At 47.9% G+C, this 16,634-nt stretch overlaps 1 protein-coding gene across 1 annotated transcript in view; it reads right to left on the bottom strand.

Annotated features, from left to right (window-relative positions):
- Nucleotides 1-1,615: 1,615 nt before the first annotated feature.
- LOC135976408 (uncharacterized) overlaps nucleotides 1,616-16,634 on the bottom strand; it is a 106,361-nt gene continuing 91,342 nt past the window's right edge. Inside the window, exons 13-14 of the mRNA XM_065571845.1 lie at nucleotides 6,520-6,643; nucleotides 1,616-2,420 (exon numbers count right to left, since the gene is read on the bottom strand). Coding sequence (XP_065427917.1) covers nucleotides 6,554-6,643 — 90 coding nt within the window. The 3' untranslated portion in view covers nucleotides 1,616-2,420; nucleotides 6,520-6,553. The remainder of the gene's footprint in view (nucleotides 2,421-6,519; nucleotides 6,644-16,634) is intronic.

Raw genomic sequence — 16,634 nt, 5'->3', positions numbered from 1 at the left:
GTGAAAGGGAGCCCCACATTAGACTATCCCCTGGGCCAGTGCTTTCAGCACTCACTGTAGTGGTGGGAGACACCTGTGCAAATCCTTTCTCTCCTTGAACTCTGACATAACCCTATTGGAGTCAATGGGCCAGATCATCAATTGGTGTAAATCAGAACAGAACACGAGTGTCAATGCAACCAGACTGCCAACTGGTGTAAATCTGTGCAAACTCCTTAGGCATCGATGGGCCAGATTCCCAGGTGGTGTAAATTCATATACTTCATTGGAGTCTAAGAAGCCATCCATGGTCAGATTAAGGCACAGAGGCCTCTGTGAAATGGACATAGTCCTCCTTATGGCAACCCAAACAAGTGGCACTTGCTGTGCTCTTGCGGGTGCTACCATTATATAAGAACATAAGAACAGCCATACTGGGTCAGACCAATGGTCCATCTAGCCCAGTATCCTGTCTTTCAACAGTGGCCAATGGCAGGTGTTTCAGAAGGAATAACCAGAACAGGGCAATTACTGAGTGATCCATTCCCTGTAATCCAGCCTCAGCTTCTGGCAGTAAGAGGCTAGGGACTTCCACAGCATAGGGTTGCATCTCTGACCATCTTGGCTAATAACCATTGATGGACCTATCCTCCATGAACTTATCTAAAACTTTTTTTGAACCCCATTATAATTTTGGCCTCCACAACATCCCGTGGCAACGACTTTCATAGATTGACTGTGTATTGTATGACAAAGTACTTTCTTTGGTTTGTTTTAAACTGGCTGCCTATTAATTTCATTGGGTGATCCCTAGTTCTTGTGTTATGCAAAGGAGTAAATAACACTTCCTTATTCACTTTCTCCACACCATTCACAAACCACCACTGCCACACCCAAGTTTAATCTAAATGTTAATATTGTCTTTTGATCTCTGAATCAATAGAATATTGTAACAGACAGGAACCGTCTGGTTACATTGTTAACATCTCACAAGATATACGTAAACACAAACACATACAATCACTATCTTCTTCTAATTCTCTAACAGTACAAGTCTACATTTCAAAGTTCTAGTCTATCTAACAGATATTTATTAGCTATTTATCAGGAATGGCCATAATTACCATATATACTTTTCTAATATGTCTTTAAAGGTTGAATTTGGGTAATTTAGCCTGCTAGTTGCTTAACTCTTTCTGGCTCCATGTCACACCCCCTCTGCTTGATGTGAATGGAGGTCTCCCATTTCCAGTGTGAGTACTCTAACCACAGGGGGAAAACATAGGGGGCTTGATGGGACGCACAGCTCCCGAATCGCCAGCTCACGGGTGCGGCACACTGTGCCCGTGACTACGAGGCCGGAGCGGCCTACACCCCAGCGCCTGTGATTGGGAAACTTATTGGCTGACCTGATCATCACCCTCGCTGCTCGCTTTCACGTGCACAGGATATGGGTTTGTAAGACCATGTTGATGTGCACTGTATGCCCTTCCTATGCGCAAAAATTCAACCACTCATAAGTGTTGTAAACATGGAAGTAAGAAAATAAAAAGCCCAGTGGAAAGTCCCTGGGAGGCTTTTTCGGCTACCACGACCTGGCGCTCTGTCTCCTTCCTTTTTCGTCGCCACAGGGGCTCCTCCTCAGGTTTTTGTGACTTAAAGGCTTAGGCCCTAACTTCAGGAAAGCCTTCATGGCTCTGAGTCCCAAACAGAGATAGGCCCCTACCTCCAACCCATATTTAGGTGTTTATATCCCTTTGAGGGGTGGTGCTTATGTACCATCTCTTGCCTCAGCATTTCCTATTGGCTAGTTTAGGTTATCCCCCGCACAAAGTGCTAGATTCATTGATCCCATTCTTAGGTGCCTAATTCTCCCCATGCATTGCACTGGGTGCCTGGGCATCTAACTTGGGCTGTGGATGCCACTAGGTGCAAGGCCCCTAAAAATTAAGAGCTGCAACACTGAGTCTAAGGGTTTGTCTAGTCTTGAAAGCTACAGCAGCATAGCTGCACCATGGAAGCACTTCAGTACAGACACTACCTACACCAATGGGATGGGTTCTCCAGTCACTGTAGTTAATCCACTTCCCCAAGAGACAGTAGCTAGGTAGACAGAAGAATTCTTCTGTCAACCTAGCACTGTCTACACAGGGATTTAGGTTGGCTTAACTACACCACTCGGGGTTGTGAATTTCTCACGCTCCCGTGTGAAGTAGTTAAACCAGCAATTTTCAATCACAGAGTAGACCTAAGTCCCCTTTGTGGATCTAGCCCTTACAGTCATCAAAGGAATAGATTTCTGTTAACTGGAGGTCAACTGCTCAGTTTGAGAGTATGTTACTTATGGACTTCTATTCAAGAAGAAAAGCGAATCCAAAAATCTGTCAAGGGTAAGAATCCAGTGCCAGTCTTTTCTCAGAAGATTAATCAAAGGCCAGAACCTACACAGGATGGGAGAGAGAGAGAAAATAGACCATATAAGTGAACATTCACAGTAACCAAACTTCATATTCAGAAATTCATCTACTCAGAAGAACTTTATTAAAACTTAGAAGTGGTCGGAAAATGGAATTTCCATCCTCTTGGAAATTCTGATTTTTTCCCCCAGCAGTTGTTTTTGTCCAAAATATTAACATATTTTGTAATGTAAAAATTAATTATTTTAAACACTTCTATCAAAATGAAATATTTCATTTTGAAATGTCGATTCAAAATGAAAAATTAAAAATGTCATCTAAATGTCATTTTAAGTCTAAAATATTTATTTGAGATACAATATTTTATTTTGAATTAACATTTTTACTTAAATGGACACTTTACATCAAAATGTCAATTTGAAATTAATTTTTTGTATTGAATCATCATTTCTATGTTCCTGACCAAGAATTTAAAAAAGTAATAAAAAGAAGACATTTTCCTCATGGGAAATTTTGATTTTGACAAAACCACATTTTCCAACTGAAAATGTTTCATGCATTTTTTTTAAAACCAGCTCTGTCAAAAAAATTTATCTTCATAGCAGACTCGTTGCAACAATCTATGCCCTCAGATATTTAATTTTAATGATAATTACATATATATGAGATGAATTTTGCTCCAAAAAAATGAAGTGACCTTTTCGCGGGCACTTTGTTTTTAAGCATTAGTGTCTTAATCACATACAGATTGTTAAATGTTATATTCACAATGAAGGGAGAGCTCCACAAAGAGGATGTAGCATTGCAACATCCAGTTTTAGGTGCCCAGCTGCCCAGTGGAATCCACAGCTGTGATGTAGGTACCTAGGCTCCCTGTGCAATGAATGGGGGGAAACAAGCACCAAAAAATTGGGTTCACAAAACCCAGGATGCTGGGCAGGAAGCTGCCTAAACTATATCACCAAACATTTAGTTTTCAGAAGCTGTTTTATTAAACAAACAAACAAACAAAAAAACCCATCAGTCTTCAATTTCCAGTTTCTCACTGAAAAATTGGAAGATTCAAATAAAATGAATTGTTTCTCTAAACATTTTAGTTTTGGTGAAAAAGCCATATATATGTAAAAATTTGAAGAGAAAATTTTGACCATCTCTAATCAATAATGGCCATGTAAATGAGAGCTAAATTCTCCATACTTTGGAGTAGTTCAGATTAAAATTTGGCCCCCGATCCAAATTTGGGCCTATGACTATCCTACAGAACGCATGCTGGCACACAAGGCTTTAGGTACCTAATTGCCACTTTAAGCACCAACATCCCAGAATCAGGCGCCATTAGGTTTCGCAAAACCCCTGCTCAACTGCCGCCAAACCCTGTAGTTGCCTAAACTCACTTGGCACCTAAATTTTTGCAGTAACAGTTCCCAATGTGCCTATGTTTCTGCCTCTGAACAGTCACACTGCAGCCCCATGCCAGGCACTGGATGCTCAAACCCCAGAGATTTTAATGGACCTGGGGAAGACAGGTATTCCTCCCCATAACCCACGTGCAGGGCTTGATGCAATAGGCATATTTAATGGCCACTTACAGAATATAGCCATGCAAGAGAGCTCATGCAAAACAGGTGTTGGTGTGTGGGGAGAAAGAGGCCCTCCCTCCTAACTTTTAGCACAGTGGTTAGGGCACTCACCTGAGATGTGGAAGACCCTCCCCTCCTCCCCAACTCATAGGGAGAATATATTTGAACAGGAGTCTCCCACCCCTCAGGAGAGTGCCCCAAGCACTTGCCTATGGAGCACTCTCACAGGGGGGCGCTTCCTTAGTTTGTCCTGTTGAAGCTGTTCCACTCTGGTGAAATAAGCATCATCAGAATAGGTGGACTGGATCCTGGGTTGTCCAGATCTTGAGTGAATGATCTGACCACCAAGCTACGGTCATTCTCGCATGTGGACGCGCTCTCGTTCTCACTCACCCAATAACTCATTAGCTATCCACAGTGGAACAGCTTCAGCAGGCGAGAATGAGAGAGCCCCACACTGGAATATCTCATAGCGCAGCAGTTAGGGCACTCGTGTGAGAAGTGGTCTAGGCTTGCTCCTCTCCCTTCTTGCCCTCAGGCACAGGGGGGAACTTGAACTGGGATCTCACACATCTCAGGTGAGTACCCTAAAGTTATGAGGGAGGTCCCACGCCTCCACCTTCTTGTTGAAAAGGCGGAGGTGCCAAACCCCAAGAGAGGATTCACAACTGGTAATCCCAAGCACAGGGTGGTGCTGGATTTAGGCAACAATCTCCCTGAAAGGGGCAGGGGTTAGCACACACCCCTCAGGATGGCACCTCCCATTGGCTAGTTTAGGTGAGGAGCTGCCTAGCATGCTGGCTTTGTTGGATCCCATTCATTCTGTAAGAATGGCCATCCTGGATCAGACCATGGTTCCTCTAACCCTGTAGCCTGTCTCCGATAGTGGCCAGTACCAGAGCTTCAGGGGGAGTAAATAGAACAGGGCAATTACGGAGACCTCCAACCTTGTCTTCCCCTCCCAGCTTCTGGTAGGTCAGAGGTTTAGGGTGGCCCGAAGCATAGGGTTAAATCCCTGACCATCTTCACTAATAGTCATTCATGGACTTCTCCCCCAGGAACTTATCTAGTTCTTTATTGAACCCAGTTACACTTTTGGCCATCACAACATCCCATGGCAATGAGTTCCACAGGATACTTGTATGTTGTGTGAAAAAGTGCTTCCTCTTTTTGTATTAATCCTGCTGCCTATTGATTCAATTGGGTGACCCCTGATTTCTGTATTGTAGGAAAGGGTATATAAAACTGTATTCACTTTCTCCACACTGTTAATGATTTTATAACCCTCTATCATATGCCCCCTAAATCATCTCTTTTTCTAAGTTGAAAAGAGTACGGGGAACCTGGGCATCAAACACAGGCTCTATGAATCCCAGGGTATGTACAGGGTGTCCTCGGACTTACAATGACCGACTTAGGTCGAACGCCACTTACAATGCTTTTTCAATTGACTGCTCGTTTCACCCCTATGACACTTGTTTTGCCCTTAGGATGCTTCATTTGCATAAAGTTTGCTTGAAATCCCTTTCTGTACTGATATGGAGCTGAAAAGGGTCGCTTCTGATTCGCTTCGAGGCAGCAGGGTAGCCTGTTGCCGGGTAGGATTGCCGCTTGTTTTTTATTGGCTCCTGGTCCCAGCCAATCAGAAAGCTTGAACAGTGATTGTCTGAGGCTCAGCACATGTGCCATTCTCCCTGGCTTTCTGAGCCTCTGTTTCCAGCATTCTGAGTCAAAGTATATGTGAGTTTATATGTTTATTTGAATGCTGTTTACAAAATGCAGGGTACAGTAAATACATTGATGTTGCAACATTAGTCATCTATAATTCATTTAGTACAAAAATCTGGGTTAGTGTGGTGAAGATAGTGTATCAAGCCTTGGTTCAGGAACCAATCCCCCCTTTATACCTTTGATTCCTATGGGAAAAGCTGTTTTGACTTACAATGTTTTGACTTACAATGCAATTCAATGCAAAACGAATTGTGTCGTAAGTCCGAGGACTCCCTGTATACACTAGAAATGCTACAGCGACACCGCTACAGCTGTGCTGCTGTAGAGTAGATACTTACTACAGCAACAGGAGGGGTTCTTCCATTGCTTTAGTAAATCCACCTCCGGGGGTTAGGTTGGCTTACTTACATTGCACAAGGAGTGAAATTTTTCACAGTCGTGAGTGATGTAGTTAAGTCAATCTAGCTCTGCAGTGTAGACCAGCCCCCCGTGATTTTCCAGATGCCTAAAAGTTAGGCATGGTGACACAGCATCTCCAAGCCTAAGTTAACTTGTGAATCTAGCCCATAGTGTAGATGTAGCGTACACCAATAGAAGGTGTTTTTCTTCCGGTATAGGAACATTGCCTCCCTGAATGACATTTAGCTATGATAGAAGCACTCTTCCAACACCATAGCACCCCTGAACAACATAGCTATGATGGTAAACATTTTAATTGTAGATCTGGTCTTAGGGTACTCTTTAATTACCTTATCCATCCTGTATTCATGGGAAGATATGAATATTTAACTGATGGAGTAGGATGTGCTTACCAGTCTCAGAGAGATGAAAGAAAGGCTGTTCTGTTTATGAATCTGGAGGATCAACCACTCCCTGCCTTGGTATGAAAGTCAACTGTGAATAGATCACAGACTCTTCTCTTCTGATTGGAAAACTCTAAAACAATAAGCACAGGTTTCAATCATCTGTAAAATGCATTTATGTAAAGTCTACAGAGAAAAAATAAGCCACATTTTTTAAAAGCAGAATGAGTTAATTCAGCCAAAAATATTAAGGAAAATAATGATATTTATTAATTTATCAAGAGGAAAACAACTAGGGAAAAAGGTCAGAATATCCATTAATAAATAAAGAAGGGGACAAAATTAGTGATGACTCAAAAGAACTTGTGATTGTTTTCTTAATTTGTGTTTAAAAAGAAAGAAAAATAAAATAATGGAAAAATACCCTCTAGAATCTAGAACAAATTGAACCATAAGCAATAAGCAGCATAGGTTTAAAAAGGAATAGAAATTGTCAGCCAAATGAGATTTTTTTGGATAGAATTTAAAAGTAATTGGAAAGTGTATTTGAGGAGTGACACTACCCAGCTCTCTCTTACTTAATGCTGAAATAGGATTCACATTTTACACCCAATTTTGTGGGTTTAAGTTTTACGGGCTTACATTTTTACTTGTGAGGTTTGGACCCTCACTGACAAGGCAATCTCCTATTCAAGCTGTCCATTCTCTGGCCCCAATCTACTGACACCTAATTCTGGACACAGTACAGCAGCCTGGTAAAGCTCAAGGACCTCTTGTTTATTGGCCTATTTCACATCCTTTATGCTGCTTGATGTGTGCCCTTAACTGCCCTGCTGAGTATATTCCCAACATGGGGGAGTTCCCAGTTGTGGACTGTCCCTTGGGCTATGTCTACACTGAAGCTGGAAGCAAGCTGTCACGGAGTATTGGGGGACTCAGGGCCCTGCACCCCCGGCTTCCTGCGATTTACCATGACTCTTAGCCAGCCAGTAAAGCAGAAGGTTTATTTGGATGACAGGAATACAGTTCAAGACAGGTCTTGCAGGCACAGACAACAGGGCCCCCCTCAGTTAGGTTCAGCTTGGGGTCCCAGGGCATTCCAGCCCACCCCCCTTTGGGGGGTCAGAGCCATCTCTGCCTCCCAGCCATCTCTCCAGCCAGCTTCCAGCACTCTGCCTTCAGCGACCCCTCCCACAGCCTTTGTTTAGTTTCCCGGGCCAAGGTGTTACCTGGCCTCCAACCCCTTCCTGGGCTCCCATGCTACACGCCCAGGTATTCGCCCTCGGGCAGACTTTCATCCCCCCAATGCAGACTATCCTAGCCACACTTCCCTGTCAGCATTTACAGACCACAGTAAGAACAGTCCCAGTTCGTTACATCTTCCCCCTTCGAGACCAAACTGAGCAGGGTCACTTTAGCCAGTGACCCGGGGAAGTTCGAACCTACCCCCGTTCCCATGGATGCCCCCGCATCCCTCCCATTCCTTGGTGAGAATTACACCAGGCCCCTTCAGTTTCACGCCCCCCCTTCGGTCGGGGGTGCTTGATGGCCCTCGCAGTTCGCATGTGGGAAGGTTTATGCGGCCTGTGCCCTTTTCCCACCCCCATATCTCTAGGGTTTCAACTGGGCTGTGGTTTTCTTCCAGCGCTCCAGTTTGGAGGTTTGTGCTTTGGGCTTTCTTGGTTTAGAGCCGCCCTTTTAACCTTGGCCACCCTCCGGAAAGGATCCTTTGTGCTGGGCAAGGGTCCTAAAGCTGTTTTTCCCTTGTCCCAGGCCTTCCTCCCCCTATGACAGGGGTCACAGGATCCGCAGTACTGTCGGACAGTAACAAAGACCCCAGGCCAGTAAAAGCTTCGTAGCAGCCTCTGCTGGGTACGCCAGGTTCCCTGGTGCCCTGAGAGAGGAATGTCATGGGCTCGGCACAGCAGCTGGCGGCGATACTTCTGGGGTACCACCAGCTGCCTCCTGATCCCCCCGACTCCATTTTCCCTGGGGGAGCCCATTCTCGGTACAGGAACCCCTTCTTCCACAGGAACCTTTTCCGGCCACCTTGTCCCATGGTCTGTACCGCATTGAGGTCGGCCAGGTCCCTTATCTTCCGCAAGGAGGGATCTCTCTGTAACTCGGCCCGGAACTCAGCAGCTGGGACAGAGATGGCCACCTGCTCTTTCTCGCCCGCTGGGTCTGAAGCTGCAGCCTTCCTGAGCCGTGTCCCTGGGCGTTCCCTCCCCACCAGGTTAGGGTTCTGCGCCTCAGGCAAGGCACCCCCCCCAAGGCCAGGGCGCAGTGCCCCTCGCCAGCTCTGACTGCGGGTTACAACCAGTGCCCTCTGGGGGTTGCTTGGCCAGTTCTCCAGGTCCCCCCCCATCAATACCTCAGTGGGCGAATACGGGTGTACCCCCACATCCTTGGGGCCTTCCTTGGCCCCCCACTTTAGGTGTACCCTTGCCACGGGCACTTTGACTGGTGTTCCGCCCACCCCCGTCAGGGTCAGGTAGGTGTTGGGCACCACCTGATCTGGGGCCACCACCTCGGGCCGGGCCAGCGTCACCTCTGCGCCCGTATCCCAGTATTCATTGACCTTCCTCCCATCCACCTGCAGGGGAACAAGGTACTCTCTCCGGAGGGACAGCCCCGCGCCCACCTTATAAACCAAAAACCCTGAGTCTGGAGCATCCAGCCCCCTAGAGGAGCTGGCCTGGGGCCCTTCTCTCTCTTGAGCAGTTGATAAGCTGCCAGCCCCTCTTGCGTGAGAAGCCTGCCCCTCGTCCGTCTGGGCCTCTACCAAGTTAACCCGGTGCGGGTTCGGTCTGCTTAGTTTGTCCTTGAGTTTGGGGCACTGGGCCCGAACGTGGCCTCTATGGCCACAGTAATAGCAGCTCATGTCCCGTGGGTCCCCTCGAGCCGGTCGGTTGTCCCTGACGCTGGGCATTCCCTGTGGGAGGGGATTCCCCATATTCCCCCTTTGGGAGGTCCCAGGGTGACTCTCTCTCTGCATCGCGGCGGGCCTGTTCCTTTGGGGCTCCTCCCTGCCACCCCCTGACCGGCTCTTTACAAACTCATTGGCCAGCCGCCCTGCGTGTCGCGGGTTCTCTGGCTTTCTGTCCACCAACCACAGCCTCAGGTCGGATGGGCACCGCTCATACAGTTGCTCCAGTACCAGCAGTTTAATTAGGTCCTCCTTCGTCTGGGCCCCATTAGCCCACTTGCTGGCGTATCTTTTCATGCGGACGGCTAGTTGCAGATATGAGATCTCAGGGGTTTTATTCTGACTCCGGAACCTTTTCCGGTACATCTCAGGAGTTAGCCCAAACTCTCGTAGCAGGGCCTTTTTGAATAGTTCGTAGTTCCCTTTCTCTGCTTCTTCCAGTTGGCGGTACAATGCCACGGCTTTGGGGTCCAGTAAGGGGGTAAGGACCCGGAGTCTGTCCGCGGGATTAACCCGGTGCAGCTCGCAGGCCGTCTCAAAGGCATCCAGGAAGTCATCCATGTCCTCCCCCTCCTTGCGTGGGGCCAGGATGCACTTATCAAAGCTCCGTGCAGTCCTGGGTCCCCCCTCACTCCCCGCAGCCGGGGGTTCGCTGCCCTTTAATCTCACCAGTTCCAGTTCATGCTGACGCTGTCTCTCTTCATGCTGTTTCTGTTTCTGTGTGCTCACAGCTCCCCACAGTTCCCAGGGAGACCCCTAGTGTGCCAGCCCTTTTCGAGGTCACCACCTCTCTGCCAGGGTCGAGCTGCAGACTTCTCCGCCCCTGGGACCACTTGCTGCGATCCCCCCGGGGGACCCTGTTACTGCAAAAGTCCTTCTCGCTGGTCACACACTCCCAGGGGCAATAACCGTTTTTCTCTTACTCTTCAGCACACCTGGTCCCCGTCAATCCCCCTTCATTTTACTGCTCCCCAGTCACTTACTGCAGGAAGCGCCGTCCACGGGGTGCAGTAGATCCCACCGCTGCCACCTGTTGTCACGGAGTATTGGGGGACTCAGGGCCCTGCACCCCCGGCTTCCTGTGATTTACCATGACTCTCAGCCAGCCAGTAAAGCAGAAGGTTTATTTGGATGACAGGAATACAGTTCAAGACAGGTCTTGCAGGCACAGACAACAGGGCCCCCCTCAGTTAGGTTCAGCTTGGGGTCCCAGGGCATCCCAGCCCACCCCCCTTTGGGGGGTCAGAGCCATCTCTGCCTCCCAGCCATCTCTCCAGCCCGCTTCCAGCACTCTGCCTTCAGCGACCTCTCCCACAGCCTTTGTTCAGTTTCCCGGGCCAAGGTGTCACCTGGCCTCCAACCCCTTCCTGGGCTCCCATGCTACACGCCCAGGTATTCGCTCTCGGGCAGACTTCCATCCCCCAATGCAGACTATCCTAGCCACACTTCCCTGTCAGCATTTACAGACCACAGTAAGAACAGTCCCAGTTCGTCACACAAGCCTACGCACCTGGGTAGACAGATTCATGCAAGTGGGGTGTGAAAGTGAAATAAATTATATTAAAGAAATAGAATGAATTAAAAAATGCTGTATGTGCCTTTAAGTAGAAGTGAGAAATGTTGCAATCCAGGTGCCAGGAAGGCAGACATTAAGGTAGAATAAGTGCTGTACTTAAGGGCGATTGGTGAAGCATTAGCCTTAGATCGATAAGAGTTAGTAGGGAAGCAGGATATGCATATTGTGCCTTAGGTATTTTTTACTATTTTACTCTCCCTTTGTTTAGTTCATGCCCTTTTACCTGTATAAATAAGATTGTTAGGGTTTTGTATGGGGCTCACAATATCTGAATGTATTAGCAGAGCGCTGTGCTAATAAACAGAGTGGTCTTGACAAAATTGTGAGTCCTGATTCTAACTTTGACAATTTGGAGGTTCCATCAAGACGACAACCGTCTTCACTGGGGCTATGTGATTCCTGACTGTTTTTGTAGGATGACCATGGTAGCCGGCACCTGGGCATTTGGCCCGAGCGGTCCTCCTCCTGAACGGAAGGGCACACGACCACAGTGAGGTCTACGCCATCGAACCTGTTGGTTCCCATTCTGTTCTGGTAGGGATCCTGGGATCTGACATCAGGAATCTGGTCAGGTAATTATTTCTGTGTTTTGTCCGGACTGAGGACTGTCCTGTCTCTGTGTCTAGCCATCCTCCTGTGGAGTGTTTGAGTCTGGGTGCCATCTCCATCTGAAGATTGGCCGACTAAGGGGTTCCTGTCCCCGCAGTCTGAGTGAGTGAAATCTGCACAATCGCAGCCACACCGCACCTTGGGTAAAACCCTTCATGTGAAAGCAAGGGCGATTGAGGCAGTAGCCTGTGGGCTCCTTTTGTGTGTTGCACCGGGCATCGCTCTGACGAACCCAAATTTCCTTCTTGTATGATTGGTTTGTGTAAAGTCCTCCTGTATGGGTAACCAGACATCTAAGTCCCTAAAGGAATGCCGGCTCAATTTTAGGAAGGGTCCAGACTCCTGTAAATTTCTGGAAAAATGGTCTAGGCTAACTCAGGGAGATCCCAAAACTCAGTGGCCACTGTTAAAATCTTGGAACAAAGACTGAGTGGACATCTTAAAAGGCTAACCTAAAACTAAATTGGCTAAAGGAGAGGTTAATTGTTTCATGCAGTGGTGGGAAGAGGCAAATCTTAGGTGGACAAAATCAAAACTCGCCTCTCTCAAATATATTCAAATAATAAGTTAAAAGCTTTATTAAAAGCCTCCTCTCCCACCACCAGACTGAGCGCTCCCCTTTACCCCATTCTCTGAAAAAAAAAACAACCCCGGATCAATCCCAACCCCCTCCATACTCCCATCTCGTTGTAAAAAGGATAAAAAGCCCCTTGTTCTGTTCTCCTTCATTTAGGGTGACCAGATGACAGGAAGAAAATATCGGGACACAAGGGGGGGTCACCAGCGGAGCAAAAAATACCAAAAACCGAGTGCTGCCAGTGTAATGACACAAACAGCTCCCTCTCCCAATTCCCTACTGTGGCCCAGTGCTGTGGGCAGTCGGGGGTGGGGAAGCCGAGAACAGCCGAGTGCTGCGGGCAGTCAGAGGAGATTATGCACCCTGCCTTAGCTATGCATACTTTCAGTAGGGTTACCATATTTCAGCAAGCAAAAAAGAGGACGGGAGGAGCCCCGCCCTAGCCCCGCCCCTGCCCCTCCCACTTCCCACCCCCCTCAGAACCCCCAACCCTCCCCCCGTTCCTTGTCCCCTGACTGCCCCCTCCTGGGACCCCTGCCCCTAACTGCCCCCCAGGACTCCTCCCCTTACCTAAGTCTCTCTGCCTCTTGTCCCCTGACTGCCCCAACCCTTATCCACACCCCCTGGGACTCCCACGCCCCATCCAACAACTCTCCACCCCCTGACAGCCCCCCCAGAACTCCCAACCCATCTAATCCCCTCTGCTCCCTGTCCCCTGACTGCTCCGATCCCTCTCCCCACCCCTGCCCCCTGACAGCCCCGCCCCCAGAACTCCCAACCCCCCCCCCGCTCCTTGTCCCCTGACTGTCCCCTCCTGGGACCCCTGCTCCTAACTGCCCTCCAGAACCCCACCCCCTACCTAAGACTCCCTGTTCCTTGTCCCCTTCCTTGTCCGAAGACCGATCCGGACGCAGGACAAACAACTAAATATCGGGATCGTCCCGATTTTATCGGGACATCTGGTCACCCTACCTTCATTGTCTGCCTCAGAAACTCATTCTTTAAGGAGGGTGGGCTCCTCAACTAGCCCCCACCCTTCCTGGTCCCTTTCCTTAAACATTTCTTTCAAAATTGTGAGATGACCACAATATCACTCACAAAAATGGTTCATTGGAAAAAGCAGGATTGGGCCCAGACAAGCAGGCAAGCAACAGATAAAGAAACTGAAAAAAAAAAAAAACAGGTTGGAAGCCCTAAGGGCATAGTGTCAGGAGTAAATGCAAGTAAGAACCCCTGGAACAATACTTAGGCAAAATCTGAGTTGATAAAGGTGTCATTTTGGGAGATAAACAAGTGATTTAAGAAAAGAGAGTGAAAAGTTAACTCTACAGAGGCTGGAGAGAATTAAGCAGTTAAACCTTGTGTAAGCGGGGGAATGGTCCTGCTATTTTGGGGAACTTTCCTGGCTTCTGCACTACCCCGGTGAAGTGGGCTAGCGAAAGGATCTGAGTCCTCGCTCCCACTCCCTTTACCCAGAGGCCTCCCTGCCCTTGAGGACTCCCCTTCCACTCTCCTGTCTGGTAGAGTCCTCGTAACCCCAACAAGGCTGGACCCAGGATTCCTGGGGGGCTCAACCCCCAACCTTGCTGTGGTCACCTAGGACAGGGGCTAGGGTGTCCCCACTCCAGGGTACCCTCTCTGCACTGGGCACCTCCCTGACCCACTGATTATTCCATACAATTTAAAGCAAATACAAGTTGTTTAATTAACAATTAATTTAAAGAAAAGAACAAGGAAAAATGGGAAAAGTTAAACGAAAACACATCACCCCGCTCTGTGGCAGGGAACATCACAAACAGTGTCTTTGGACATCAGGGCACTTCGCAGTCTGTTCCTTGTAGGTCCCAGATTTCCTTCTCAGACCCTGGCTGTGCTGCAGATATGCTGTAGGTTGGACACTTGTAATGGTGGTGGCCACACACCTCTGGGCTTTGAGTGGTGGGACCCCTCTTCCCAGCGTCAGCCCCCCGTCAGGTTACGATCCCCCTCCCGGTCTGGCCTGCAAGGGCCCTTGGCTAGGGATATCTTTCTGTGCTGGGTCCTTTGCCCAAGGTCCCCCCTTGGCTGGCCCCAGTTGCTCACCACACCTGGCTCTGTGGCTGCGGCTCTGCTCCCAGCACAGGATCTGCTCTCCCTGGGCTGCGTCTCTGGCTCCTCTGGATCTGGCACGGTTCTGCTCTGCAGCTCAGCTTGGGCCCCTGCTTTCTCCTTAGCTCGGCCCCACTCAGTCTGACCCAGGCAATTCCAACTCACTCGGAGGACGGGACCCACCCTGGCCTCCTGTCATGCTGATTAGCCTGCCCGCCCTGTCAATCAGGTTGACCTGGAGCATTGGCCTCTCGCCATTGTTCCTGGGGACTGTCAGTCTCAGGGTCCTGATTTCCCATTGACCTCTCCCCTTTTAGTGCTGGGAGCTAGCTAACCAACACACCCCACTGAATGTTAGTAAGGGGGCAACAGTCCCCTTACATTCCCCTTTTGCTAAAATTCTGCCACAGCTACAATATTCACACCAGTACATCTGGGCCCCATAATAACAACATATACCCACATCACATTATATTAAAAACCCATTAACAATTATCAAAAGAACATTTAACATATTTAACATTCTACATCTGCTTCTTAATACCATACATAACAATATTCATTAAAACACTACATAGAACCAATAACATAATTATCTTTAAGTATAACAGGAAGTACACTCTTATTAGTCCTCTGGGACCTTCTTAAGACTGGTGGTTCGTTACCCATATTTTCTATTTCCCTATCCTCGGGTAATACTGGGTCAGTTAGAAGGATCTGGCCATTCTCGTTAGGGTTTGGGTTTGCCCCACTCTGTCCCTCTCTATATTTGGTTTGTGGGACTAGAACCATTTCCCAATTGGTTTCAGCTTCCTCGGGGTGTACTGATCTACGCCTCCTATGGTCCCTGTCTGGACTAAGAGTGCAATGTTTCAACTGGTCCCTATGTACTACTCTCTCGGGACCTCCTCATTCAGGCCGGATGGTGTAAACTGGTAGCTCGGGATTGTTGTGAGCGACTACAATGTGGGTATTTGACTCCCACTTGTCCTGTATTTTATTACGCCCCCAGTGTCTATGGTTACAAACTAGTACACGGTCACCAGGCCTGATGAGAGCCCCAGCAGACTTGTCATCATAAGTCCTTTTCCTACTTCGGGCTGTGTCTTTAGTTGTATTGAGAGCAATGTCACAAGCTATCTTCAGCCTGTCATGGTGACCTTTGACCCAGTCATCCAAATTGGACACCTCATCCTCCTCAGGGCCCTCTCTGTCCAGAATATCCAATGGCAACCTGGGATCTCTCCCAAACATGAGATAAAAAGGAGCGTAACCTGTCAACAAATGGACATGGCTGTTATAGGCCAACACCAGCTCAGGGAGATGTTCCTGCCAGGCTCGCTTCTTTTCTGGTGGGAGCGTTCTTAGCATGTCATGCATTGTCCGGTTAAATCTCTCGCACTGAGTGTTTCCTTGTGGGTTGTTATAACTATAAAGGAAAGGGTAACAGCTGTCCTGTGTACAGTACTATAAAATCCCTCCTGGCCAGAGACTCCAAAATCCTTTTCCCTGTAAAGGGTTAAGAAGCTCAGGTAACCTGGCTGGCATCTGACCCAAAGGACCAATAAGGGGACAAGATACTTTCAAATCTTGGTGCGGGGGAGGCTTTTGTTTGTGCTCTTTGTTTGGGAGTTCGTTCGCTCTTGGGACTGAGAGGGACCAGACATCAATCCAGGTTCTCCCCATCTTTCTAAACAAGTCTCTCATATTTCGGACTTGTAAGTAAAAAGCCAGGCAAGGCGTCTTAGTTTTACTTTGTTTTCTCAACTTGTAAATGTACCTTTTACTAGAGTGTTTATCTTTGTTTGCTGTACTTTGAACCTGAGACTAGAGGGGGGTCCTCTGAGCTCTTTAAGTTTGATTACCCTGTAAAGTTATTTTCCATACTGATTTTACAGAGATAATTTTTACCTTTTTTCTTTAATTAAAAGCCTTCTTTTTAAGAACCTGATTGATTTTTCCTTGTTTTTAGATCCAAGGGGGTTGGATCTGTATTCACCAGGAGTTGGTGAAAGGAAGGAGGGGGGATGGTTAATTTCTCCTTGTTTTAAGATCCAAGGGGTTTGGATCTTGATCCACCAGGAGTTGGTGGGAGGAAGAAGGGGGGATAGTTAATTTCTCCTTGTTTTAAGATCCAAGGGGTTTGGATCTGTATTCACCAGGGAATTGGTGAAAGGTTTCTCAAGGCTACCCAGGGAAGGGAATTAGTTTTTGGGAATGGTGGGAGCGGACCAGATCTAAGCTGGTAGTTAAGCTTAGAAGTTTTCATGCAGGCCCCCACATTTGTACCTTAAAGTTCAAAGTGGGGATACAGCCTTAACACGGGTGATAGGATGTTGTTCGGC

Source organism: Chrysemys picta, chromosome 17, assembly GCF_011386835.1.
Source record: "Chrysemys picta bellii isolate R12L10 chromosome 17, ASM1138683v2, whole genome shotgun sequence".
NCBI lineage: Eukaryota > Metazoa > Chordata > Testudines > Emydidae > Chrysemys > Chrysemys picta.
This window is presented reverse-complemented; position numbering and strand designations above follow the sequence as displayed.